The sequence below is a fragment of the Rhinopithecus bieti genome, unplaced genomic scaffold (genome assembly GCF_001698545.2).
Source record: "Rhinopithecus bieti isolate Rb0 unplaced genomic scaffold, ASM169854v2 scaffold_15197, whole genome shotgun sequence".
NCBI classification, from domain to species: Eukaryota; Metazoa; Chordata; class Mammalia; order Primates; family Cercopithecidae; genus Rhinopithecus; species Rhinopithecus bieti.
Genome location: NW_016808366.1, coordinates 807,579 through 834,319, shown reverse-complemented (window position 1 = coordinate 834,319; position 26,741 = coordinate 807,579). Strand labels below are relative to the sequence as shown.

At 40.9% G+C, this 26,741-nt stretch overlaps 2 protein-coding genes across 9 annotated transcripts in view; both read left to right on the top strand.

Annotated features, from left to right (window-relative positions):
• The first annotated feature begins 504 nt into the window (after positions 1 to 504).
• Positions 505 to 16,410, top strand: RBM12 (RNA binding motif protein 12). 3 transcript variants are annotated; one of them, XM_017886594.1, is made up of 3 exons: positions 505 to 656; positions 6,396 to 6,480; positions 10,028 to 16,410. In XM_017886594.1, exon 3 carries the CDS (start codon positions 10,050 to 10,052, stop codon positions 12,846 to 12,848), a length of 2,799 nt encoding a protein of 932 aa, XP_017742083.1. In that variant the 5' UTR covers positions 505 to 656; positions 6,396 to 6,480; positions 10,028 to 10,049; the 3' UTR covers positions 12,849 to 16,410. The 3 variants fall into 3 exon arrangements, with proteins under 3 accessions (XP_017742083.1, XP_017742082.1, XP_017742081.1); XM_017886593.1 differs by having other exon boundaries at positions 505 to 698; positions 6,428 to 6,480; XM_017886592.1 differs by having other exon boundaries at positions 505 to 698.
• The window catches only part of CPNE1 (copine 1), a 38,365-nt gene continuing 12,128 nt past the window's right edge, over positions 505 to 26,741 (top strand). Inside the window, exons 1-2 of one of the 6 annotated variants that reach the window (XM_017886598.1) lie at positions 505 to 698; positions 6,396 to 6,480. Coding sequence is in view for 1 of the 6 variants with exons in the window: in XM_017886595.1 (XP_017742084.1) it covers positions 11,830 to 11,844 (15 nt within the window). In the remaining 5 variants the exon portion in view is untranslated. Of the gene's footprint in view, positions 699 to 6,395; positions 6,481 to 11,462; positions 11,845 to 26,741 lie in introns of those variants that run through there. The other 5 variants (XM_017886600.1, XM_017886596.1, XM_017886599.1 and 2 more) reach the window with 5 other exon arrangements.

Below are 26,741 nucleotides of genomic sequence, written 5' to 3'. Positions count from 1 at the left end.
CGCCCGGTTAATTTTTTGTATTTTTTAGTAGAGACGGGGTTTCACCGTGTTAGCCAGGATGGTCTGGATCTCCTGACCTCGTGATCCGCCCGCCTCGGCCTCCGAAAGTGCTGGGATTACAGGCGTGAGCCACGCACCGGGTCCCCGGCCTGCATAAACTCTTAAAGGGGGGGGGGGGGCGGAATCAGGTTTTGGCTGTTTTGTCAGGATATAATAACTAGCCACCACGTTGTGGTCCATTTAATCCTCAAAAAACTTAGACGTAAGCACAATTTGCTCCTTCCGCGGAAACTGAAAGACGTGAAGCAATCTGCACAAAGTCTTGCAGTCAAGGGCCAAGCCAGACATTCATACCCAGCCCACCCGGCAGGGCTACTAGCCCAAGGTCGGTCCCGTGCGCAAACAGTCGCAAGCTGGTACTGAATATCCCCCCTTAGCCCAAAACCCAGTAACTTCCGGAGATTGCCCGAGACCTTCAGCGCGCTTGCGCGGCCCCTTGACGTCAACCACGCCGTTCCGCCCCCTTCTGGAACGCAGAGCCGCTGAGCGGGTCGACGGCCATTTTGTGAAGCGGCGAAGGAGGTGGCTGCGTTGGGCTCCGGGAAGCCGTTCGGGCTGGGGCTGTCGGCCGCGGGGCGGAGGCACTCGCGCGGGGGGTAATTCGGGGTCTGGGTTCTGGTGCCGCGCAGCTTTCCCCGGTAAGACTCCCGCAGCCCTTGAACGGGCGGGGCTGTGCGGGGCTCGTGGTGCCCCTTGGTGGCCCGGGGCGGGGCCTTCGGAGGCCTTCGAGCCCGCGGCAACTAGCACCCCACACAAAGGGTCGGGGCAGGACCGCAGAGGGAGTGGGGTGCCACTTACGCCTCTGAGATCTGAGAGGATGCAAGGAGGACGCAAGAGAGAATGAGCCTGCGTACCGAAGTGGGGATGAGGCCGTAGCGAGGACGCCCCCGTGGTCTGAGAGGGGGCAGGTCAGAGCTGGCTGGCTCAGCGGCCTGCGAGCTAACGGGGACTGCAGTGAAAACACGTCTGCAGCCTGAATAGGGAGGATTTCTTGTCTCCCCCAGTGAAGCAGAGGTTATAACTACATGTGTGTTCCTGGAGGTGGGGAGATAATCGTAGTGAGGACACTCCCTCTACCCGAAATGGAAAGGAGGCCTTTGTGGCCTACCAGCAAAAGGGGACCCAGGTCACACCTGTGGGAGGAAGCTATAGTCTGTACACTCCTGTGAGTTCAGAAAGGAAGTCTTGCAACCGGCCGCCTTCGTGGCCTGAAGGTGGAGGGGGTTGCAGTGAAATGCCTCCGAGGTCCATTGCTGGGGAGGGGCTTTACTCGAGGGTGTAGCAGTTTTGAGAAGCCGGCGTCTGAAGCTAGGAAGTGAGGGGGTAGGGTGAGTACTCCTCCCGAGGCTCTGAGAACTGTAGTAAGATGCCAGGCCTTTGGTCCCCCCAGTAGGGAAGGGGCTGCTGAGAGCAGCACTTTTAGGACTCCCTCGGGAGCGGATCCTCTGGCATTTCAGGAGGACGAGATCCAGTGGGCTGCGGAGGGTGGGTGCTTTTGATGGAGAGTTAATTGAGTTTCTCTGAAGCTTGGCTGTATTAGTTTGCAGCCACGTGAATTGGGTGGTAGGAGGGACTGTGAGAATCTACAGGTTAGTTAGGAGGATGGACGCCAGTGCAGCAGGTTTAGCCGCTAGGTTGTAAACGTGTGGGCTTTTTGTGTGCCTCCAACGTGTGCTTTATCTGAGGGGCTCCTGTGAGGGTTACTCAGTATTGAGTGCTAACCATTCTTTACTTATCTGCGTGGTGTCATGCTGAGAATTGCAGACTTTTAAGAGATTTCTGGGCCCTAAAACCCTCCTTGGCTCCAGGATTCTCAGAGATAACCTAATATAAATTGAAGTTGGTAGGGACCGTTTTATATTCAAGAATAGAGTCAGTGTAACCCACTGGAAAAAAGTGATGGCAACTGAAGGTTTGTTGAAGGGAGAGGCTAGGCTTGTGACTGCAGTATTTCTTTTAGAGCTTCTTGCTTGAATGGTTTGAAATGGTGTAATTTTTGCAAAATGCAGTCTTAGCAACAAGAATTGTCTGGGACCTTGTTAACTAGTGATTTTGTTAATGCATCTCAGAGCATCTGCAGTTGAGAAAAATCCCTCAAGTCTGGACACATAGGGAAATCTTGTTTTTTAAATTATGGAACTACAATACAAGACTGGTTGTACTCGTTTTTGAAATTTGGTAGTTTTGAAAAGAATGGAGGATTTCTGGATTTAGTTGAAAGTGTGTGCAGACATTTTCCAAGAATATAAAAAGAAGTTGGGAAGAACTGTTACAGGTGGTTCAAATAACGTTATGGTAATTTATGAAGAAAGTGAACTGTTTGGCGTGTTTATACAAAACATAATGAAGATGTGCTTAGTATATATTATTGGACAGATTTTTAATGAAACAGGAAATGCGTTTTTATATCATGCTCTATTAAATGTTGATTATAGATTGTAATGTATAATTTTCACTTTCCTTATGTTCGAATTTGTTGGATGAAAACTGTGAAGCTTTAGAAATAATTGTGTAGTTACTTGCAACGTATTGTTACATGCTAATACCAGTACTCTTTGGTCTTCTTTCACCTTCTTTGACACGTCAAATGTTTTGATGACTGAGTATTGAGAGTTTGGGAGTTGTTAGTACAATTTTTAGATGTGAAACTTGATTTTGTGGGCCAGTGTGTTCCAGGTGCTGGAATCCAGTGACAGTGTTGATGGTTTTTACTCCATTTTGCAGAGAGCCACTCTGTCATTGTTGGAATGTATGTTTTCTTCTGTAGATGTTGTAGGAAGAACCAAGTGTCAGTAGTTGGTTGCACAAAAGATGCTTTTAGATGCCCCTCCCTAAAATGCAGAGACTTCTATATCTTTTATATTTTTTTGTCTGGCCCACAAGTGCTTAATAGTAAATGGTCATGGAGTAAAGGAATATTGTTAAATGTTTTCAACTAAACAGAAAAGATAAATTTTTCTAAACTACAGTTTTATCAGATTTTACTACCACACCCATATACTTTTTGGTTTGCACAAAATTTAATTAAGTTTGAAGCCAGCTTTTAAGACTCAAAAACAGTGAAAGTGAATGTCGTTGGTTAGAAGTATAATTTTGCTCTGAAGTGAAAATGAAGGTAGTAAACATTTTGTTGGCATTTGGGGGGATTGAAAATAACTTAATATTTTGACAGGAAGAATATCTTATTTAGAAATGTCTTCTGATTTGCTGCCTTTGAGTGCGGAATGGAGGTTAATGGAAAAATTGAGCAATGCATTATAAAAAATATACATCTCCATCAGTGTCAGAATAATTTTTTCATTAAGAATGAACCCAGACTTTGAAATATGGTCCATTTGGGAATGGGGAACAAAATCAAGTGGCTGAAACTGTGGTTGTTTCATAATGTTTACTATAATGTGATTATTACTGTTTTTAGCATTGTGCCCTTTGTGATTGGTTCTCTGTTGCTTATCTCTGAGGTGAGCATTTGAGGGTTTGTTTCTTTTGGATCCGAAGAACCTAGCTCTGCTGTACCCTGGTTCTTGTTGATTAAAGAGTGATGAATGAACAAAGTGAAAGTTCACTTTTGGATGTTTACTACCAGATGAAGGGTGAAAATAGTCGTTTTAGTTTATGCCTTGACTTCTTGATGAAGAGATTTGTTGTCAGACATTTTTTTCTGAAATTCCAAGTGATTAGAATGGCTAGTAAATACGAAAGTCTGTCTTGTCATAATATGTTAAATTTTTGTAGCAGATACTTGTGATTTGTGCATGCATCTGGTATTTTGTCAAGTTGAACAAGCCTTTATGTTAGGACTAATTCCTAATACGAATGGAAAACATACTAAAGCCAGCTGCTTGTTTTAGATCTTCTGAAGTATGTCAGTGGCCTTAATGACAAATCAGGCCCATTTTCTCCTTTCCTATCGTTATGCTATATGTATAGATATAATATGTATTTTAGATGTTTTACTGTGTAGTTATTATTTTAGTCTTATCCTTCTAAAGTTCAGCAAAGCTTTAGGTGAATGGGGTGGATTTTTGAAATCCTGCATTCAGTCGCTAGCTGACATTTAGAATACAGGAATAGCAGTTTCCTGGAAAACAGTGACACATATTAAATTCTTTTAGTCTTTACAAAGTGAGGTGTCAAAACAAGTATTTCAGTTCTATTTCCATTTACCTTTCCCTTTTGAAGAGGTATAATACCAAAGGTTGTGAAGTTCTGACTTGTAGCATCAACTTTCTGCATTATTTTTCCTTGGTATGGGGTGGGATGGATATTCCCCTTTGCTGAAATAGAAGAGAATCATAAATTTCTGTCTGGATTGATTTTGTGCTTTAAGTTGTACACATAAAACTTGAACTAGGTATTTGCCAAATTCAACTGGGCCTTTCAGCCTTAACTTGTGGAATGAGAATGAGAAATTTTTTTCCTTTTAAAGGTAATTTCTGGTAACCTTTTAGGAATTTTTGAGAGTAGACCTGGGGAGTTCCCTTTGAACTTAACTGACTGACCCCAAATTTGTCTTTCTCAAGATGGACATACGGTATCTTTTGAGTTTGGAAGGGAAGAGGCTGAGAGGAACCTTCCTACCTTATATTCAGGCATATACCCTGGCCCCATACCTGACCTTTTGAATTGGAATCTCCAGTAGGGATCAGATATTTATTACAAGTTCTAGAAACTAGAAAGTTACCCTGTTGTGTGGCTGCTGGAGTCAAACCTGTACGTAAATATTTGCAGTACTTCATGCTCTTGCTCATTCTCTGTTTCACATTTCCCTTTGTCACCTGTTAAACTACTAGATATGGCTTTTAAACGAAGAATTTTTAAACTCCTTAGACTTAGTTAGGCTACGCCAGGCGCGGTGGCTCACACCTGTAATCTCATCATTTTGGGAGGCTGAGGCATGCGGATCACTTAATGTCAGGAGATCAAGACCAGCTTGGTAACATAGTGAAACCCCTGTCTCTACTAAAAATACAAAAATAAGCCATGGGTGGTGGCGCATCCCTGTAGTCCCAGCTACTCCAGAGACTGAGGCATGAGAATAGCTTGAACCCAGGGAGGCGGATGAGCCTAATGAGCCTAGATCGCGCTACTGCGCTCTAGCCTGGGCGACAGAGTGACACCCTATCTCCAGAAAAAAAAAAAAAAAAAAAGACTTAATTAGGCTAGATTTCTACAACATGTGAGAGATTAATACAGTGCTCTAGGTTTTTCAGTGTGTTGATAACATATTTGCATAGCTTTTTGTGGTATAACAATCTCACTGTTCTTCAGCAACTTGAGTAGTTGACTAGAAGATGAATAGTTTGTCCTTTAGAAAATCACATAGAATTTTGAAAATATGTTTTCCTTTTGGTGATGAATATTAAGGTCACTAGTTGTATTTTGGTCTTGGAATATACTAATTTAAGATGAGCATCATTTGGATAAGTAGTCATTGGTAATCTTAATACTGAACAGTGGCGAATTTCTTCTCCGAATTAAAACATGACCTTTGAAAGAAATAAAAAGTAAAAAATTACCTTTGAATATAGTTGTCTAGGCATTTGGTCATATATGCTTGTGACTTGTTAATAACTTCACCAGTTTTGAAGAAATGACAGTGAAAGATGAGTGACCTGTTTTTATTTTGGGATATACTCTTATTATGTCAGGCATTTTAGGGTGTTTTAAATTTATTTATTTAATTTTTTTAAATTTTACAAATTTTGGGAACTGTTGTGGTGTCAGAGGAAAAAACACTTTCCCTTAATATTTTGTTAATATTTTGAGCTCCAGTGGAATTAGTCCTTTATAGCAAGAACTCATACTTCATTTGTTTTGTGATGTTGGATGCTATTTTGTGCAAAATAAAATATATTGGAAGAATAATTGCAGTAATTTCCATGAGTACCCTTGAATTGCTATTTTAAGTTGTCCGAGAATTGTTACTGTGCGAACTTGTGCCTTTTCATCACAAATTTGGTGAGAACCTGGGGAAATAGACTTGTACGGAGTTTTCTGGATTGGTTTAATTATAAAGTGATCAAAGCAATTAGCAGCTGTGAAGCTGAGCTTTATGACTGTTTTAATTTTCAATGGATTCGTTATTGGGCTAAGTTATGACACTCTTGATGTATGTAAATATATAAATATTTTGAGATACTCAAATTTGAAAGCAGTAACTAAAAAGCATGTGCAGGATTTTGTTATGGTGTCTTTCCTTTTTTTTTTTGATATGCATTCTAATGAAGTACTCTGGTGGTTTCAGACTCGCCTTCGTAATGTACAGTGTGGCCTGTGCGTGTTGTTTTGTGTTTCCTGCATTGATTTTTGCCTCCGTTTATTCTCTATTGCAGTCTAAAAGTTGGTTTTAATTGGTTGCCCACAGGATTGACTTGGCCTCTACTTCTTGTTAAGAAAATACATCTCTTGTTTTATCAGGTAAGAGATTTTGAATAGAGAGTTCGTTTTTATACAAAATAAAATGAGATAGCTTATTAAGAAATATGAAAATATGTGTAGCAACTATATTGGGTGTGTGTGTTTTTGTTTGCTTGTTTTTTGTTTTGAGACAGAGTCTTGCTCTGTCGCCCAGGCTGGACTCTGTTGCCCAGGCTGGAGTGCAGTGGTGCCATCTTGGCTCACTGCAGTCTCCACCTCCTCGATTCAAGCACTTCTCAGCCTCAGTCTCCCAAATAGCTGGAATTACAGGCGCCTGCCACCACGCCCAGCTAATTTTTTTGTATTTTTAGTAGAGATGGGGTTTTACCATCTTGACCAGGCTGGTCTTGAACTCCTGACCTTGTGATCCACCTGCCTCGGCCTCCCAGAGTTTTGGGATTACAGGCGTGAGCCACCGCCCCGGCCGGTGTGGTTTTTTACAAGTTTATCTGAGGGATGGGGGTGGGGTAGATGGGTGCTTCGAACAGTTGTTCTTTTGGGGGTCAATTCATTTATATGGATGTTTTTCTCTTACTGTTTTCCTGATAGGCAATAAGTAGCTGTTTTATTCCTTAGTAGCATTTTAGACTACAAATACAGATACTTGTTATTGGTATGTTTATTTATATTTCCTAAAAGTTTAAGTATAGATATTGGGTTACATGTTTTAGAGTACAAATTTTAGACTTTAAATGAAACCTTAGCAAGTGGAATCTAACCCTCCTGTTTAAGTAACTAAGATAGGCCCAAGGTAGGTTGAAATGACTTAGCTGTCAAACAGTTACTTAGTAACAGAATAACAGATACTTTTTTGTTGTTGTTGTTGTTTTACTTTTATTTTTTGAGGCAGAGTTTCCTTCTTGTTGCCCAGGCTGGAGTGCATTGGCGTGATCTCTGCCTCGTGGGTTCAGTTGATTCTCCTGCCTCAGCCTCCCTAGTAGCTGGGATTACAGGCACCTGCCACCATACCCAGCTAATTTTCTTGTATTTTTAGTGGAGACAGGGTTTCACTATGTTGGCCAGGCTGGTCTTGAACTCCTGACCTCAGGTGATCCACCCGCCTCAGCCTCCCAAAGTGCTGGGATTACAGGCGTGAGCCACCACACCTGGCTGCAGATATTATTTCATATTTTTTGGAAGCTAGAAACAATTTTCCTCATCAGATGACTTTATGAATAAATCTTGTATTCCACTTTGGTTTAATATTCCACCCTTTCCAGCTGGTAATCTGAGGCAGATTTTCAATAGCATATTCTTGTGTACCTTGTACAAAGTTTCAGTAAATCCCTACTCTTAACAAAAAATGGCTTGAAGACTTAACTGTGTTTGTCACTTTAGCCCTGTGTTTAATTTTTGTGTTCTTGGGACTATATCAAGTTCTTGTTTTATTGTCCCAGTGCAAACTAATATCTCTGTCTATCTCATGTTGTTTTGAGTACTTTGATTGCCCATGATGTTTCCCCTATACAAAGTGATTAAGCGTTTTTTGAAGTTGAACAGTAAATACTATCGCATTTTGCATATAGCCACATAATTCTAGATTGAGCAAGGAATATGAATTTGATTTAATGACTTGGAAACTGCTTGATGAACCTCCTTATAGGCTGCTAAATAGTAAATGAGAAAAGAGACTGTTGGTGTGATGTTTTTTAGCATTAATTTTTCTTGTTGACTCTTGAAGTTTCTAAATGAAAAGCTTTCCCACCCTTCCCAAATTTCTGGTGCTTTATCATGGCCTCACAAAAGCATTTTCTGTTTGCTAGTCAATTTTCTGGATTAAATTTGAAGGTGGCTTTTATTTTTGTGTTTTGTGTCTGTGAGAAAACTGTCAAAACCAAACAGTTTGTTTCTTGTTTGAATATGGCAATCGTAATACTGAGATATAATTACAGATTTTGTTGCATTGAATTAGTATTTATATAATATTTGACATTGAAGTTACAGAATTCTTAGAGCTTATAGCAGAAAATCTTGCCACTTCTAATGTTCTTGAGAAGTAATAAAACCGTATCTCTTCATTAATTTATAACCTTTCTGAGGGTCATAGAGCTGATTTTATAGGCTTATATTTAAAAGTTGACTTTTCAGGAGGGATGCAATGGCTCACGCCTGTAATCCCCACACTTTGGGAGGCTGAGGAGGGTGGATCACCTGAGGTCAGTAGTTCGAGACCAGCCTGACCGACATGGTGAAACCCCATCTCTCCTAAATACAATTAGCCAGGCGTGGTGGCGCATGCCTGTAATCCCAGCTACTAGGGAGGCTGAGGCAGGAGAATTACTTGAACCCGGGAGGTGGAGGTTGCCGTGAGCCGAAATGGCGCCATTGCACTCCAGCCTGGGCTATAAGAGCGAAACTCCATCTCAAAATAAATGAATAAATAAAAGTTGACTTTTCAGATGGGTTGGAAAACACCCTATGTTATTGACCACCTTAATTTCAAAGTAATATGTTTCCCAGTCCCAGTAATTGGGTTTGTGTCACTTTCCAAAGGGCTGCCCTTGGATATGCTCTTAGAAGCCTTTAGAACTGAAATTTGAGGGGAATATTTCTTTTTTGATTATGTGAGAAGAGACATGATCTAAGGAGATCACAGAGATCCTACAGGAGTGGCGTAAATCCAAGACTGTAACAGCCACTGAGTAATTCACACTCTGGTTCTAAAACAAAAACAAAAAATATTTTTATTGTCAACCCTCTCCTAGGGGAAAATAATACTTTAAAAAATTTTATTAAATAGAGGATTTGGTTATGAGTCATTGGACCTGAGTTTTAATTAAAATAGTCACAGTGAATGGGACTATAACCAGGTTCTACTTTTGGGGGTAATGAATAAAGGTAACTCAGATTTTGTCTATCCTATTCAGGAGTTCTTTTGGCTTCTTAGTATGTCTTGACCTTGTTTATAATAAATAATTCCATATGTAGTTTTTTGTAATCTATAAGGCAGATCGAAAAGTTTTAGGATGAATAAAATAATGGAACCAGTTCTCATTTGAATCTACTTTTAAGTATTATTTACAATTCATTAGTATTCTAGTTTTTTGCTTCTGTTGGATTTTGAGACTGAGCTCTATAAAATCACACTCTTGATAATTCTATGAAATTGTCAAGAATATAGGGAAGATGCAAAGTCAGTTTTTAATATTAACTTTGATATATTCTTTGCATGCTTTTTCCCTATAGATTGTTAAACTTTGTTTCCTGATTTGACTTACACATTTCTTTTAAATCTTACTGAATGATTAGTGGTCTGAATGATGTATATGTATTTTACTGTCCTACAGTTGTTTTTTCTTGAACTTTTTGAGTCTTGGGACTGAACTGTTTCCAAAATTAATGCCTTCTGGAAGTTGAAATTGTCTACGTTTTACATTGTAAATGGCACGAAATATTCAGTTTTTAGAATATCTAAATTAAAGACATTGCCTGTGATAGCTTGAGGGAATATTTGAGGGCCTAATATGGTAGCTGGTCATTCTTGTAGCTAAAAACTTGGTGTGATAAACAGGAGTCTGACCTGGCCGTTGCCTTTTCTCATCTGCAGGTGTGTGTGGTTTCAGCGCAGCATGGCTGTGGTCATCCGTTTGCAAGGTCTCCCAATTGTGGCGGGGACCATGGACATTCGCCACTTCTTCTCTGGATTGACCATTCCTGATGGGGGCGTGCATATTGTAGGGGGTGAACTGGGTGAGGCTTTCATCGTTTTTGCCACTGATGAAGATGCAAGGCTTGGTATGATGCGCACAGGTGGTACAATTAAAGGGTCAAAAGTAACACTATTGTTGAGTAGTAAAACGGAAATGCAGAATATGATTGAACTGAGTCGTAGGCGTTTTGAAACTGCCAACTTAGATATACCACCAGCAAATGCCAGTAGATCAGGACCACCACCTAGCTCAGGAATGAGTGGCAGGGTAAACTTGCCCACAACAGTATCCAACTTTAATAATCCTTCACCCAGTGTAGTTACTGCCACCACTTCTGTTCATGAAAGCAACAAAAACATACAGACATTTTCCACAGCCAGCATAGGAACAGCTCCTCCAAATATGGGGGCTTCCTTTGGGAGCCCAACGTTTAGCTCAACCGTTCCAAGCACAGCCTCTCCAATGAACACAGTCCCGCCGCCACCAATTCCTCCAATTCCAGCGATGCCATCTCTGCCACCAATGCCATCCATTCCCCCAATTCCAGTTCCTCCTCCAGTACCTACATTGCCTCCTGTGCCTCCTGTGCCCCCGATTCCCCCAGTTCCTTCTGTGCCACCCATGACCCCACTGCCACCCATGTCGGGCATGCCGCCCTTGAATCCGCCACCTGTGGCACCTCTACCTGCTGGAATGAATGGCTCTGGAGCACCTATGAATTTGAACAATAACCTGAATCCTATGTTTCTTGGTCCATTGAATCCTGTTAACCCTATCCAGATGAACTCTCAGAGCAGTGTGAAGCCACTCCCCATCAACCCTGATGATCTATATGTCAGTGTGCATGGAATGCCCTTTTCTGCAATGGAAAATGATGTCAGAGATTTTTTCCATGGGCTCCGTGTTGATGCAGTACATTTGTTGAAAGATCATGTAGGTCGAAATAATGGGAATGGATTGGTTAAGTTTCTCTCCCCTCAAGATACATTTGAAGCTTTGAAACGAAACAGAATGCTGATGATTCAACGCTATGTGGAAGTTAGCCCTGCCACAGAAAGACAATGGGTAGCTGCTGGAGGCCATATCACTTTTAAGCAAAATATGGGACCTTCTGGACAAAGTCATCCCCCTCCGCAGACACTTCCCAGGTCAAAATCGCCCAGTGGGCAGAAAAGATCAAGGTCAAGATCACCACATGAGGCTGGTTTTTGTGTTTACTTGAAAGGGCTACCATTTGAAGCAGAAAACAAACATGTCATTGATTTTTTTAAAAAGCTGGATATTGTGGAAGATAGTATTTATATAGCTTATGGACCCAATGGGAAAGCAACTGGTGAAGGCTTTGTAGAGTTCAGAAATGAGGCCGACTATAAGGCTGCTCTGTGTCGTCATAAACAGTACATGGGCAATCGCTTTATTCAAGTTCATCCAATTACTAAGAAAGGTATGCTAGAAAAGATAGATATGATTCGAAAAAGACTGCAGAACTTCAGCTATGACCAGAGGGAAATGATACTAAATCCAGAGGGGGATGTCAACTCTGCCAAAGTCTGTGCCCACATAACAAATATTCCATTCAGCATTACGAAGATGGATGTTCTTCAGTTCCTAGAAGGAATCCCAGTGGATGAAAATGCTGTACATGTTCTTGTTGATAACAATGGGCAAGGTCTAGGACAGGCATTGGTTCAGTTTAAAAATGAAGATGATGCACGTAAGTCTGAACGCTTACACCGTAAAAAACTTAATGGGAGAGAAGCTTTTGTTCATGTAGTTACCCTAGAAGATATGAGAGAGATTGAGAAAAATCCCCCTGCCCAAGGAAAAAAAGGATTAAAGATGCCTGTGCCAGGTAATCCTGCAGTTCCAGGAATGCCCAATGCGGGACTGCCAGGTGTGGGACTGCCCAGTGCAGGACTTCCCAGTGCGGGCCTGCCCAGCACAGGACTGCCTGGTTCAGCAATAACCAGTGCAGGACTGCCTGGTGCGGGAATGCCCAGTGCAGGAATACCTAGTGCAGGAGGTGAAGAGCATGCCTTCCTGACCGTAGGATCAAAGGAAGCCAACAATGGGCCTCCATTTAACTTTCCTGGTAATTTTGGTGGATCAAATGCCTTTGGGCCACCAATCCCTCCTCCAGGATTAGGAGGAGGGGCCTTTGGTGATGCTAGGCCTGGTATGCCTTCAGTTGGAAACAGTGGTTTGCCTGGTCTAGGACTGGATGTTCCGGGTTTTGGAGGTGGACCAAACAATTTAAGTGGGCCATCGGGGTTTGGAGGGGGCCCTCAGAATTTTGGAAATGGCCCTGGTAGCTTAGGCGGTCCTCCTGGTTTTGGAAGTGGCCCTCCTGGTCTTGGAAGTGCCCCTGGGCATTTGGGTGGGCCACCAGCTTTTGGGCCTGGCCCTGGCCCTGGCCCTGGCCCTGGCCCAATCCATATTGGTGGTCCCCCTGGCTTTGCATCTAGTTCTGGAAAACCAGGACCAACAGTAATTAAAGTGCAGAACATGCCCTTTACTGTGTCTATTGATGAGATTTTAGATTTCTTTTATGGCTATCAAGTAATCCCAGGCTCAGTGTGTTTAAAATACAATGAAAAAGGTATGCCCACAGGTGAAGCCATGGTGGCCTTTGAGTCTCGGGATGAAGCCACAGCTGCTGTCATTGACTTAAATGACAGGCCTATAGGTTCAAGAAAAGTAAAACTTGTATTAGGGTAGCCATTCACATCATTCTTTATAGGGTAGATCTTCATATTGCTGTGATTAATGCATCCAGATTGTTTTCCTAGTATTTCCAGGTTAGAACCTGTGGATTGTTTCAATTGCATATAGCTTGGTTTCCATAACATAGAGCATTGGTTGACTGTTTACAGAAGACTCACCAGGATAAACATTGCTGTATGTTACAGTAAAGCTATCTGGAGAGAACACATAAATGATTTTGGCATACCATTAGAGAAACCATTTGTAAAACTCAAATGACCACATAAAGCTTATCAAGGAGTCTAGATTGGTTTTGTTTTATACCATATGGGATGAAGAAAATAGAAATGTCAGTAAAACTCATTGAGGGTGCTCTTGCCAGCTGCTGAAAATAGGAGTTGGCTACTCTCAGAATTTGGTTTAAAGCTGGACAGATTTGCTTTGTTATAGGGTAAAGCTTTGTCTAAAGTCCTCATTTTCTTTTAAAATTGAATAAAATTTCTGTATACAGATTCATTGTATGTACCTTTATTGCTTCTTAAGGGTCCTTGCTGTATAGACAGTCCTGCTTCAGAAGTTGCTGCTTTGTTTGTCTAATTGACTCATTTGTAAATGAGCAGAACTGTTTTGTTGGTTTTTTTCCCTAAATATAAAAGTCCACACTTGGTTTGTGCTATAACCTCGAACTTTGATTTCTAATGTCACATTTAAAACTGTGTGGAATAAGACTTGCCACAAAAATAAACTATGGAGTCCTTTACCTACCAGAGCCTTTTGGTTTGACCGCCACGATTTAGGTTAGTCAGTTTAAAATTGTTCATGTTGTTTGGGTGGTATCAAAAACCAGAAACCACTTTTAATAATGTGTTTAAGATACTTGATTTGAAGTCCTGTTTATGATGGACTAATTGTAGTATCAGTTTCCTCCTGTCCCAATTTATGTGAAATTTTGGCCTTTAAACAAAGAGGGGCCCATTCATAAGAAAGTGTTATATCTAGGTTTCTAAAACTGAAGTTGAAATTATCTTTGATAGCAGTAGTAGTATAGAATAAAAGATCCATACGCTGGTTCATAGATTGATATGTGTTAGTCCTGTTATTTGGAGGCTTTTTGGCATAGTTGTTCGATCAGGAGCCTGTTTACTAAAAGTCTTCATACAGAGTACAAGTGCAGCCGCCAGAGGGGAGAAAATTGAGATTCTTGACCCTTTCATAATCTTTTGTTTGGTGTTCAGGACACTAAGGCAGGAGGACCACATGAGTTCTGGTTGGTAAGTGTCCTTGTCATGAAAACACTTGCCTTACAAGGCTCTAATTATGTGAAGATGTGTCACATTACATTATAAACAATACGGAAGGGGAGATAGGTGAGATGATAAGAAAAACAAATTTTCTCACTGTCATAAAAGGCTCTAATTTATGGTTACTTGTCATGAGAACACTTACCTTACAAGGCTCTAATTATGGTTACTTTCCCTAGTCAGTGCTCTGAAAATGTATCACATTATATTATAAACAATACAGAAGGGGAGGTAGATGAGAGATCATGAAAAACAAATTTTATCTTTTACATGGCCCCTTTGTCTTCGGTTGAAACATCCCCAACATTTCCTACAAATCAGTGTACTTAAAAAGGGGTCAGTCTTTTAAAGTAAGTATTTCCTATTAAAATATATACAGTGCCTTTTTGGTGTTGTGAGTCAGTGGAACACTGAAATATAGCGGTTGTGTAATTTAGATTTAAGAGTGGCAACAGTTTCATTTGATAAGATTTGAAAAGGCTTTTTATCACTACAATCTTAGAGGATTGACAGTACAGGATTTTTGTTTAAGGGAAGGATTGTTTAGACTCAAAGAAGAGGTGACTGTGTTGTGGGTCTTTTGACAATTCATGAATACAAATTTGCTTTGACAGATCACTAGATACTGCCTCCTCAATTTAAAAAGCAATATAACGTTTGTATATGCTGTTTAAGTTAATGTTAAGTAATCATTTCTCATTCCAAAGACAATGCAGAAAACTTCAGCACTGCTTGAGAGTTGTATTTCAACCAGAGATATTTTCCCCATTGGAAAACTATTTTCATTTTAGAAAAATGGGTTGTTTGAAGATGAAAGTCTTTTATCTTATTTCACAGTTTATTTTGGTTATATGTTCGTACATTCTTATTAAATATTTCATACACTTTATTGCAACTACTTTGTTATTTCTACATCTTAGATAAATGCTGAAAAGGAAAACTTGATTCCATTGTTCATCTAATTAAATAAATTAAGAAAAGAGCGGTTTGTGTAGAAATTGGAGAGAACTGTGTTTTATATGAATCACAACAGTGCTCGTTGTGGAATGTAATTAAATGCTTTGCCCTCTGGAACTTGATTTTTGTGTATCTGAGACTTATTAACAGTGCTAACTGCTAAGGATACTGTTTATCTTGTTCTGGGCATTGGAGTTTCAGTTTTTAAAAAATTCTTGAAAATGTATTCTGTGAAACTACTCATCCCTCTCTTCCTGCGAATTTTCTCCTAAGAACTAGGGTTGGGGTAGAAATGAATTGACATTATTTTCTCATTTGCTTTGTATGGTATGAAGGATTTGTAAAGCTTTGCTCAAAGTTGTGTGCATTTGTAAACACTATCTTGATACTTTCAATTTTATGTGTAAATTTTATTGTCTGCTTTTGGTGATTCTGACATTAATGGAAGAGAATATTTTCCATTAGATTTAATTTTTTTTCCTCTCCCTTCTGCTGATTTTTTTTTATTGGTGTTCATTTTTCTTTTGATTTAAAGGATTAGAGAAATCTACAAATGTATGTCATAAATAAGCAAATTTGTAAACTTTTCTGAACTTTAGTGAAACATTTAGTTTACAAGCATAATTTGGAGGTGTGTTTTGTGTTTACACTGTAGTTTGGATGTACAATTATTATTAGTGGCTTTTTAAAAAATGAAACAGTGTTAAGTGAAATGTAGTTCCTAGCTTTGTACTCCAAGTTGTCACAGCATCAACAATGAAAATTCGATTAGGAAACTTTATTTAAAATTTCAGATAGTAATATTCTATGTAGTTAAGGCCAGTCTTAACCCACTGGATGAAAATCTAGGACTGTATGGAAGTAAGCAAACATACACATTTTTAGGTGGAAATAGTCAACCTTGCATAAAAATAAGGATGCATGAAAGCCTTAAACTCCAGCTCCCTTTTACTGGAGTCTGTGGTTGTGTACAGGTATGGGCCAAGTGTGTAAAAATAAAATCTCATCAATTTTAAGAACACTCGGGAAATGAGTAAAGAAAATGTAAGATTGCTGCTAGTCAAATCTCTTGGAAAGAATTTCTGGAAGTGGTCACTTTAAAAATTATTTTCCATCCTTGCAAAATTGCCACATTTAAATTGTTTTACTGGCAGTTCTATAGTAGTCCAGACTTTAGAAACCAAACACAATAAAATGGCTTGTTGCCAATATGGCCACAACATTGCCAGCAAGTACTGCCTTGGCATCATTCAGCAGAGGTTTTTGTTTATAAAGATGAAGTCTTGAATACTGTTCAATAAACTTGTCAAAAAATAAAACAGGCTGATGCTTTTAATGCTTTAACTGCACAAAAGTACTGAGCTATAATATTATTTTGTCAGGGTTTTTTTTTTTTTTTAAACCTGAAAATGTTTTGTGCTTTTGGAAAGGTAGATTTGGTAATCTTGGAGAGGTAAAAATTGTTGCTTATCCTTGCCTGCTAATGCTGAAGTGTCAAGAGAAGAGGATACTTGGAACGACAGGGAGGAAACTTGATTCTAGTTCAAGTCCATAGTATCCACCTTTTCAGAATTTCATGTGTGTGATGTGTTGGCAAACAAAGCTCTTAAAAAATGTTGAAAACTTTTTATCTGAAGGAGGTTAGCTTGTATTAGAATTTGGATACCCAGCGTGTTTTAGAGGGGGCTAGACATCCATAATTCCAGGTAGTAGTCAAGCCATTATTAAATAATCAGGGTTTGGCTAAGCAATGGACAAATCTCTGAGTGAAATCAGCTGCCTACAGATATCCAGAATGGCTTTTACCATCTGAAAGGGGTGGAGTGTGTGATAATATGTCTCCTTTTCTTGTTCAGGAGAGATAGTTATGTAATTCACTGTTACCTGCTTTCCAGTGTTTTACAGCAAGAAATAGTTCATCAATTATGTGCATCATCACTAATCTCCCAAAAGTAGAGCTTTTATGGGATATGGTAGAATCTAAACTTAATGGCTTTCCTTTTTTTTTTTTTTTTTATTAAAATAGCTTTATTTCAGTCTCATCTTTTTAGTATAAAATCTGGTCATTTTGACTTGTAAAATGTTCTGGGAAGAGTGGTAGTAGCACAATTCTCTGATGTCATGGTGACTTTTCTGGGAAAACCCGTCTCTATTCAACAACATAAGCAAGTTCATCTCCTGCTCAGGTAAATGGTAATTTTCAAATTTTATTTTTTTTGAGATGGAGTCTCGATCTGTCACCCAGGCTGGTGTGCAGTGGCGCGATCTCGGCTCACTGCAACCTCCACCTCCCTGGTTCAAGCGATTCTCCTGCCTCAGCCTCTCAGTAGCTGAGACTACAGGTGCATGCCACCACACCAGTTAATTTTTTTTTTCTGTATTTCTAGTAGAGATGGGGTTTCACCGTGTTGGCCAGGATGGTCCGGATCTGATCTTGTGATCTGCCCACCTGGGCCTCACAAAGTGCTGGGATTACAGGTGTGAGCCACCGTGCCCAGCTGGTAAATGGTAATTCCTTGCCATGCTGTTCTTGAGTTTATTCTTGTTGCTTTGGCTGCTTTGTGTTAGAGTCTCAAAAGCATCCTAGAGTATGACTCCTTTTCTGGATCGACATAACTAGCAGTGAGCAACCATGGTGGTATGCTCTTCTACATACTGCTCTATCACTGGAGTCCAGAAGGAGAAAAAAGCTACCTGACATAAACATTTCAGACCCAAGGACAGAAGGGCAGCACTCTAAAAGTCTAGGGCCAGGAAAGAGTGCTGGGAAAAGTCAACCACATCCCTTGAATTCTGTCAATAGCCCCACGGACCTCCTTCCAGTGAAAATGTTTAAGGTGTGCTTGCTTCAGCAAGCACATATTAAAAACTGGAATGAAACAGAAGATTAGCATGGCCTCTGCGCAAGGATGACACGCAATTTGTGAAGCGCTCTATTTTTTTTAATTAAAAGAAAATGTTGAAGGTTAGAGCATAGAGACTCAGCAAATATCATAGAGAAGTGGTAAATGGCACAGCTGAACATTGGAATTGGCTCCCCAGTTGTTCCAGACATCTGGATTTTGACCTTAGTAACTACTAGTCTCAAGTCATTTTTCTTAATTGATGATTTGCCATTTCATAATAGGAGGAGAAGATGACTGTTTGGTTATGGAGCAATGACCAGCAAGAGAACATAATTCAGTATGAACAGTCAAAGGTGTTGAGTGAATTTAACTCATTTTAGGAATGAGCTGTACTGTATTCAAATGGGCTACTTGATGGTTCATTCCCTCCGCTCTGCTGCTGTTCATTTCCTCCCTTTGCTTGCTTATATAGTAAATCTGCTCGTAACCAGGACTTAAAACTCTTAGACTGAAGCCCCTTCACTGCTGTCTCTAGCCCCAGCCTCCTAATGGGTGGGAATAGTTCACTCATAGCTTTTGATTAGTGAATAAGACTTGTAAGGCTGGACGTGGTGGGTCACACCTGTAATCCCAGCACTTTGGGAGGCTGAGGTGGGAGGATTGCTTGAGCCCAGGAATTGAGGCTAGCCCAAGTAGCATAGCAAGACCCTGTCTCAAAAAAAAAAAAAGCCTTGTCACTTAGAGTTTGTGCTTCATATCAAATGATAACCACATTGTGCTACCACAAGTCACAGTGGAAATGATTTAAGGAGTTTAGTTTCTTTTTGTTGTTGGTTTTTTTTGTTTGTTTGTTTGTTTGTTTTGAGATGGTCTTGCTCTGCCGCCCAGGCTGGAGTGCAGTGGTACAATCAGCTCCCTGCAACCTTGACTTCCTGGTTTCAAGCAATCCTGCTTCAGCCTCCTAAATAGCTAATTTTTTTTTTTTTTGGTAGAGACAAGTAAATGCGGGGGGAGGGGGGGTGGTGGAGTGGAGGGGTAGTTTCACTATGTGGCTCAGGCCAGTCTTGAGCTCCCGGGCTCAAGCGATGCTTCCGCCGTGGCCTCTTAAAAGTGCTGGGATTACAGGTGTGAGCCACTGTGCCTGGCCTCAGTTTCTTAAAAGGTTTTAAATCACACCAATAGGTACCAGTGCTGCTGCCTCTGATTGCCTTGATTTTTCTTTGATCCCACTTGGAAGTTTGTTAATGCTACACTCCACTATACTCCACACATTAGACTGCAGTGGGGGCTGGAGAGTGGCACAGCTTTTATACATAACTCCCTTCTGTGGTTTGGCCTGTGGGACCAGTAGGGTCCCTGTTCTGTAACTGTGACTGAAGTGATGGACGTTAATGCAACTACTGATATACTGATGTAGATATGCTGCTTTACTTCTGTGACCATTGAATTGACAGATTGGAATTGGAAACACCTGTCACCTTCAAGCTTTTAAGACAACTTCACATGAATGTACAGCTTAGCCATAGCTGTATCTCATACTAACAGATTTTTGCAGTGTTGTGCACCCAGCACTTACACTTTGGTGGAAAAGCAAAATAAGATTCCTGTTCTTCAACAGTGTAGGGTTTTAAGTCACAACTAAGTGCTCGGTTGTGCTTAAACTCGGTACATTTCTATACCACGGGAATCAGAGGCTTTCCTGGCCATTTGCTAAGTCATGGTTAGACAGGAACAAGTGTAAACTAGTCTGTCGTAGCTTAGTTTCCTGTTGAAATATTCCTTTGCTTTCTCGTCTTCCCTAACATGTAAATTCTGAAGACCCATCTTAAACTCTTCCCCAGTGTCCCAAATGAATTTATTCCATTTAAGGGGCTTGCATTATGAAAAGTAGGTTTCTTTTCCAAGAGCTCTGGTCTGCTTTTGTTCATTTGCTCATCTCCTTTTGTGCTGTAGGAGATATATACTTCTTCTGTGCACACGTGGATGCACAGGTATTTGGTGATGCCTCAGTCCTGGAGATCATCAGGAAGGCGATATAATACTGTTGTCTCAGGCACCCCACAGGTGATAGGCATTAAAAGAATGTAGATTTCAGCCGGGAGGGATGGGGGGCAGAATTGACTACCCTATAGATGTCCTTTGAAAATTTTGATACAGATCACATTTTTTAGAGGTGAGTTCTACTTTGTTTGCACTATGCATGGTTGCTACTTAAAATTTATTGCTTTGATCAAGTCCTGTAAATGTGGAGTCCAGGATTTCCTACCTTCCTGCCCCAGCAGTCAGACAAGTAGGGAGAATTATATTCCATCTTTGTGCAAGGCTAACGTTAGCATAGATCATGAGGGGAGACCATATGAGTCTCACTGCTCTTTTAGTGGCAGGGTAGATTTCAGATTGGGGTGAATTACAAAATGTGAACTGTTGCTAAAATGGTTGGATATAGAAATAACATTCTCAGAATTGATTCGTGGTTCCCTTAGTTATGTGACTTAGGACATTATTTCCCTCTGGCCTCAATGTTTCTTTTACAATATGGGATTAAATTAGATAAGCTTGTGTCCGGTTTTAAGCTTCTGTGATTGTATGAACCTAGCCATTCGATTTCTGGAAATCTGTACTGAGTTTGGACCTTAAACTAAAGTGACCAGGAATGGAGCTCCAAATTTTGATCTGGGTACTTCTCTCCTGGTTTCCCTAGTGTGGTAGTGATTCCACACTGTGGCTTGAGAAATTCAAAGGGGAAGAGTCATCATTTCTCCTTTGGGGGCTGTCCCTGTCCTGCTAGTTATATACTGGAGCAGGTGGACCAGAGGCATTCCTCCTGGATCCACTCCTCCTTGGTCCCATGAACCGAGAAGGAGTTAATGATACTGCAGAAGGACCCAAAGGTGCATTTCCCTGTTTGTGAGCACCGAAAGGGACAGTTGACACTGGGTACTTACTCTGTGCCGGGCAGGGGATACTTTCCATGACTGTCCTCATGTAATCCTCACAACCTTGTAAAGTTAACATTATTATCCCTACTTTACAGGTGGGGTAATCCAGGCAAAGAAAAATAATAGGGGAAAACAAAGATGTTTTAATCATGGATGCCTGTATGACTCCACAGGCAGAAACCCTCCCTCAACTATCCCCATCTCCTCCCTGACTTTTAGGGAAAGTGGGAGGCCACTGGCAGCAGTCTTTTGTCATGGATTCTGAGCTGCTGGGAAGGAGCTCTGCCCTGATCCAGTGCCTTTTCAGTTTGCCAACTCCAACTGTAGTGTGGAGGGCCCTTGCCTGTTGGTGAGGCATCTTGGCCTCCACAGTCAGGCTTATGATTGCAGAGGCGGACCTGAACTTACTTTATTGGTTTTTTTGTTTGTATTTTGTTTTCGCGACAGAGTCTCACTCTGTTGCTTAGGCTGCAATGCAGTGGCGTGATCTCAGCTCCGCTTCCTGGGTTCAAGCAATTCTCCTGCCTCAGCCTGCCAAGTACCTGGGATTACAGGTGTGCACCACCATACCTGGCTAATTTTTGTATTTTTAGTAGAGACAGGGTTTCACAATGTTGGCCGGGCTGGTCTTGAACTCCTGACCTCAGGTGATCCTGCCTCCCAAAGTGCTGGGATTACAGGTGTGAGCCACTGCACCCAGCCTGAACTTATTTTGAAGTACTCATATGAAGACTTTGTGTTAGTGTGTTCAGAGTCTCTGGGCAGAGAAAAACACGCACTCCACTACAGTCCTATCCTACTCTTGAGAGCCTGTTTGCAGGTTCTAGCAGGGGAGCACAGCTACTCGTATATCTTTGACCGAGGACCAGTCCTCCTGTCTCAGGAATGGAGCATGCAGCTTCAGGAGGGATGCATGTGAAGCAGTGAGAGAGGCAGGGGACACCCACCTAGCCAGGCAGCTCAGCCAAATCAACCCTGGTGATTAATGGGGTGACAGATGGCACAGCCAGATCGCCCTCACCTCCCCCATCCTGCTTTTGAAGACCATGTATTCCTCCTCAGTTTGCTTCCTTCTCCATATCCAGTTTTGTCCTCAAGTTATTTTTTAAAAGTTAGTTGTACAGTGGTTAGATTTGTTCAACTTTGGATAAGCCTTTGGGGATGTTGGAGTTAGATTAGTGGCTTCCGGTTTTTTGTTTTTGACCGTCACCCAGTACAGCAAAGTGGGAAGCCTTGTGGCCATTTTCTTTTTCATATTTTCCCACCTTTTAGTTTTTGTGTGCACATCTTAAGCTTTGTAGTGTTGCCAAATACTGCGTCAGCCTGACTCCTTAGTACTACATGGATCTAAACCAAATTTATTGTTGAAAATTTCAGTTTATGAGCACCATTCAGTAGCCCTTAGTCATATGTATGAATAAGGAACGTGTAGTTTTATAGAAAGGATTTTCATATTTTGGTTCAGTTTGTGACCTATGAGGAATATCCTTAGAGCTGCTGATGTAAATTTGGAGAATCCCCAAGTTAGAGAAGTAGGGATAAGAAAATTTGTCTACCTTCTCTGTGTCCTTTGATGAGGCCAGAAAGGAAAAGAAGAGTGGAGGTGGTCGGTGTAGTTTGTCTTTTCAATCTTACGGGAAAACATGTTCAATGGGTGGTCCTTTGTAAGCCTATGGAGGATTTTCTGATTGGCTTTCAAGACTTGATCCTGCATCTGTGAGCTGATTGATCCAGCATGCCAAGGTAGGCAACAGGAGTGTGAGCATGACACTGGTTTATTAAAGGAGTGACCCTGCCACCCAGACCTTCAGCCCTCAATGCCACGTTCTTACAGCCTCTGTGCAACTTCTGGTCATTACCTGGGGTGGATAAGGAATTGGGAATTGCAGGCTGGTGCCTTTCCTGGTTAGGGCTTTGGAAGTGGAAGAGGGAAGTGTTAGGGACTGATGAATGAATTTCAGCTCATTTGGCACTGAATTAGATCCCACTGGACCCAGGAAAAATCTTCTAGGTTATGAATAGGAAAATTAGAACCTCCCAAGGCAGGGGAATGGCAGCCATAGAAAACGAAGTGCAAGTTACTCCCTTGTAGCAGAGAATGGGATTCCCTATCGACAGTAGTATGCTGGTAAACTGGCTGGCAGGGTGAAGGAAGCCATTACTTTTTCTGTTGCCCAATTTCTGTAGTTTTAAACTTACCAAGGCCACCTACTTACACAATTTCCTAACATGTAACAGTTGGCTCTTGCAAGCCATACAAGCTTGCGCCAGCACACTGCCGCAAACTTCCCTCAAGTATTTGAATTCCCGTTATGTGCTCAGGTATGTGCTGTGTGGCAGGAGAAGCTGCAACAGTATTTATTCTGAAGAGTTTTGTCATTTAGTTGACAGGCAAGAAGCTGGAGAAACATCGACAGAATACAGTCGTGTGGCATGAATTGAATATAGTAGCCCAGAGTGAGAAGTTGAGTATGGAAAGATCATGAAAAGGGAAGCATATGTATGCTAGGCTTGAAGGATAATGATAATAGCTAACACATGGTCATAGCAGTTCCAGACTCTGTACTAAGCATCATGCATACATTATTTATATTAATCTAAAGAAACAGATACTATCCCCCACTTTACACCTGAGGAAACTGAAGTTTAGTGAGATTAAGTATTTTGGCCAAGTTATATAGATATGACATCAATTTAGTGTTGTAGTATGTCATTATTGTGGCTAGGAAGGAGTAAGGCCAGTATTTGGAGCCTGGTCACTTCACTGCAGAACCCACACTCTTGCCCACTGCATCAGATTGCAATTGAATATAGAAAGGGGGCTTTTCAAAGAGAGAAAAAAGTCTAACAACAGTCCAAGGTTCGAGATCAGGTAGGAATCAGAATATTTGAGTTCTAGTCTTCATTTCACTTAACCATATACATGGCCTTAGCCAAACCACATCTTCCCTCTATGCCTTGGATCGAGGGACTTGAATTAGATGGTCACTCAGTTCCTTTTTATTTCTCACATACTGTGAATTTTAAGTTATAAAAATGGGAATGAGTATGCCTTTCTTAAGGGACAGTGAGAGAATGTGCCCTGCTAGGGCACATCGAGGTTGGCAGGAGTAAACAGAAGAAAACAAACTATAAAGGGTGATTCCCAAGTGGTAGAAAGCAGAGGCAGAAAAATGTTGGAGCTGTGGACTCAGCTGTTCCATTCGCAGCACCTGACTAGCCCCAAATGGAAGGGTGGCGGGGTGGGGACATAACAGAGATGATAAACTGGTATTTTGTGTTCGATGTTCCTAGAAAGCCTACTTCTCTCTCGGTGTCTCAGCAGCAGGTCAGAGCTAGATTTGGGTCATTTATGAGGATCCTTGAGTTATTACTCTTTTCCTAGCATTCATAAATTTAACAGATATCAATAGACACCTGCTATGTTCCAGACATTGGCATAGAAGCAAGGCTAATCTGGTCCCTCTGCTTGTTGAAGTTACAGTCCAAGAGGAGAAATACATAATAAGCGAGTTACACATTTTGATAGGATTATAAGAATCGGAATTTTGTTGGATTAGAGTCAGAGAATGTGACTTCAACATAACAGATAGGAGGGGACTGAGAGTGGAAATGGTAAAACCAGTTAAGACTATTACAGACATCCAGCCAAGATGTGCTTGGTGATGAAAGAGTGCACAAATATCACAAAAATAAATGATAAAATTTTTAACTTTTATTGACTCAAATGTGATATTTAATATGGTTCTGGAAGATTTTGGTCCTAAAAAGGAGGTTGAAAGTTCCATGGGGCTAATTATAATGGCAGTATATGAAAAATAAATGAATCTGGTTTAAAGTAGGTAGTTGTTCAAGAGATGTAGGACAGAAGAGTGACACGAACAGTTTTAATCACAGATTTCTAAGCAGATGTAGGCTTAGAGGTAGATTTCAAAGGAGATGAAACATGTTTTGGAAGAGATTAATAATCCCATGGTTTATAGATCATTTAAAGGAAATATTGCTCAAAGGATAGAAAACTACAGGTGGAAAAAATTTGTTTCTAAAGAGTTGTGATTTCCAGTGAGAAAGAAAAGGAGACAAATCTGTGAAGAACAAAAATGCTTGCACAGGAAGCTCTGACTTCAGAATGGAAGCCAGGCCACCTTAGGGGGCATCACATCAGTGAGAGTCCAGCCCCTTATGCTATTGAGGCACACATGAGCCCACAATGGTATGGTTGGGGTTTGATTCTGAGTTCAAAAAACTGAAAAAGGATGTAGTCCAGGAAAAGTGGTATAATGGTAATGATTAGTAAGGAATAGTACACCAGGAATTGAGTCCTACTCAGGAAGATAATCGTAGCCGACTCACTACATGTGTTTGGCCCAGACCAAGGGCATCTCTTTTGGGTACATTTGAGAAGTCATGGAGTGAGAAGACAGCAGCTCCAGTTGTTGCCTGTAATCTTACCACCCCAAATAATCATTGCTAATGCTTTTGTCCTTCACAGTAACCTCTTACCAGGGGAGGACCTGTAGTTCTCCAATTAAAAATTTCCCTAGCTGGGTGCGGTGGCTCATCCCAGCACTTTGGGAACCCAAGGCGGGTGGATCACCTCAGGTCAGGAGTTCAATACCAGCCTGGCCAACATGGTGAAACCCTGTCTCTACAAAAATACGAAAATTAGCCAGGCATAATGGCAGGTGCCTGTAATCCCAGCTACTCTGGAGGCTGTGGTGGGAGAAGCGCTGGAACCCGGGAGGCAGAGGTTACAGTGAGCCGAGATGGCGCCACTGCACTCCAGCCTGGGCAACAGAGTGAGACTCTGTCTCAAAAATAAGAAGAATAATTTCCCCAACATTTTATTATGAAAATTTTCAACATGTAGCAAAGTTGAAAAAAAATTATACCCATATATCCACCATTTCAGGTCCTACAACTTAAAATTTTGTTTTATCACATTTCTTCAACAACTCCTTTTATTTTTTGGTGCATTTCAAAAAAGTGGAATGCATCAGTACACTTCCAAACATTTCAGCATGCCTTAACTTTAGTGCAACATTTGTTTATGGGTTGTTGGGTTTTTGTGGGGTTTTTTTGGTAAAATTTTACAATCAGATGCGTACACTCAGTATTCCTTTAGATGGAAGTGGCAAATGCACACACTCCTGTGACCCACATTCTTAGAATGCTAAGAACGTTTCCCTTCCCACTGAGAGCTCTCTGCCTCTGCTCAGTTAATACCTGCCCGTCCCCTGGGGGAGAAGGGAGGACAACCAGTATTCTGAATATTTACATCACAGATTTGTTTTGCCTGTTCTGAAACTTCATAAATGGAATCTGTTTACTTTATTCTTCATTTTTATTCATGTTACAGATATTAATAGTTTTTTGTTGCTGAATATTTTCTATAAACATCACAATTTGTTCTCATATTGATGAATACCTGGGCTGTTTCAAGTTTTTGGCTATTGTGAATAAAGCTGCCGTGAACATTCTTATACAAATGTTTGTGGACGTAATGTTTCCATTTCTTTTGGCTAAAAACCTAGGAGTGGAATTGCTCTTGGGCTAGGTGTATGTTAGGTTTTTTGATAAGCTGCCAGACTGTTTTCCAAAGTGATATATTTAATGTTTTCACTAACAATATATGAGAGTTTCATATCCTTGCCAGCATTTGGTAGTGGTGGTGGTCTTTTTTATTATACTTTTAGCCATTGTGGTGGGTATGTAACAGTATCTCATTGTGGTTTTATTTTTCATTTCCCTGATAACTAACGCTGTGGATCACTTTGCTTATTTCTGATTCACATATTTTCCTTTATGAAGTGCCTGATCAAATCTTTTGTCCATTTTAATTGACTTAATATTGAATTGTAGGAG

Excerpts from the sequence above, each read along its gene's own strand:
- RBM12 (XM_017886594.1), top strand. The coding sequence starts at position 10,050 with ATGGCTGTGGTCATCCGTTTGCAAGGTCTCCCAATTGTGGCGGGGACC.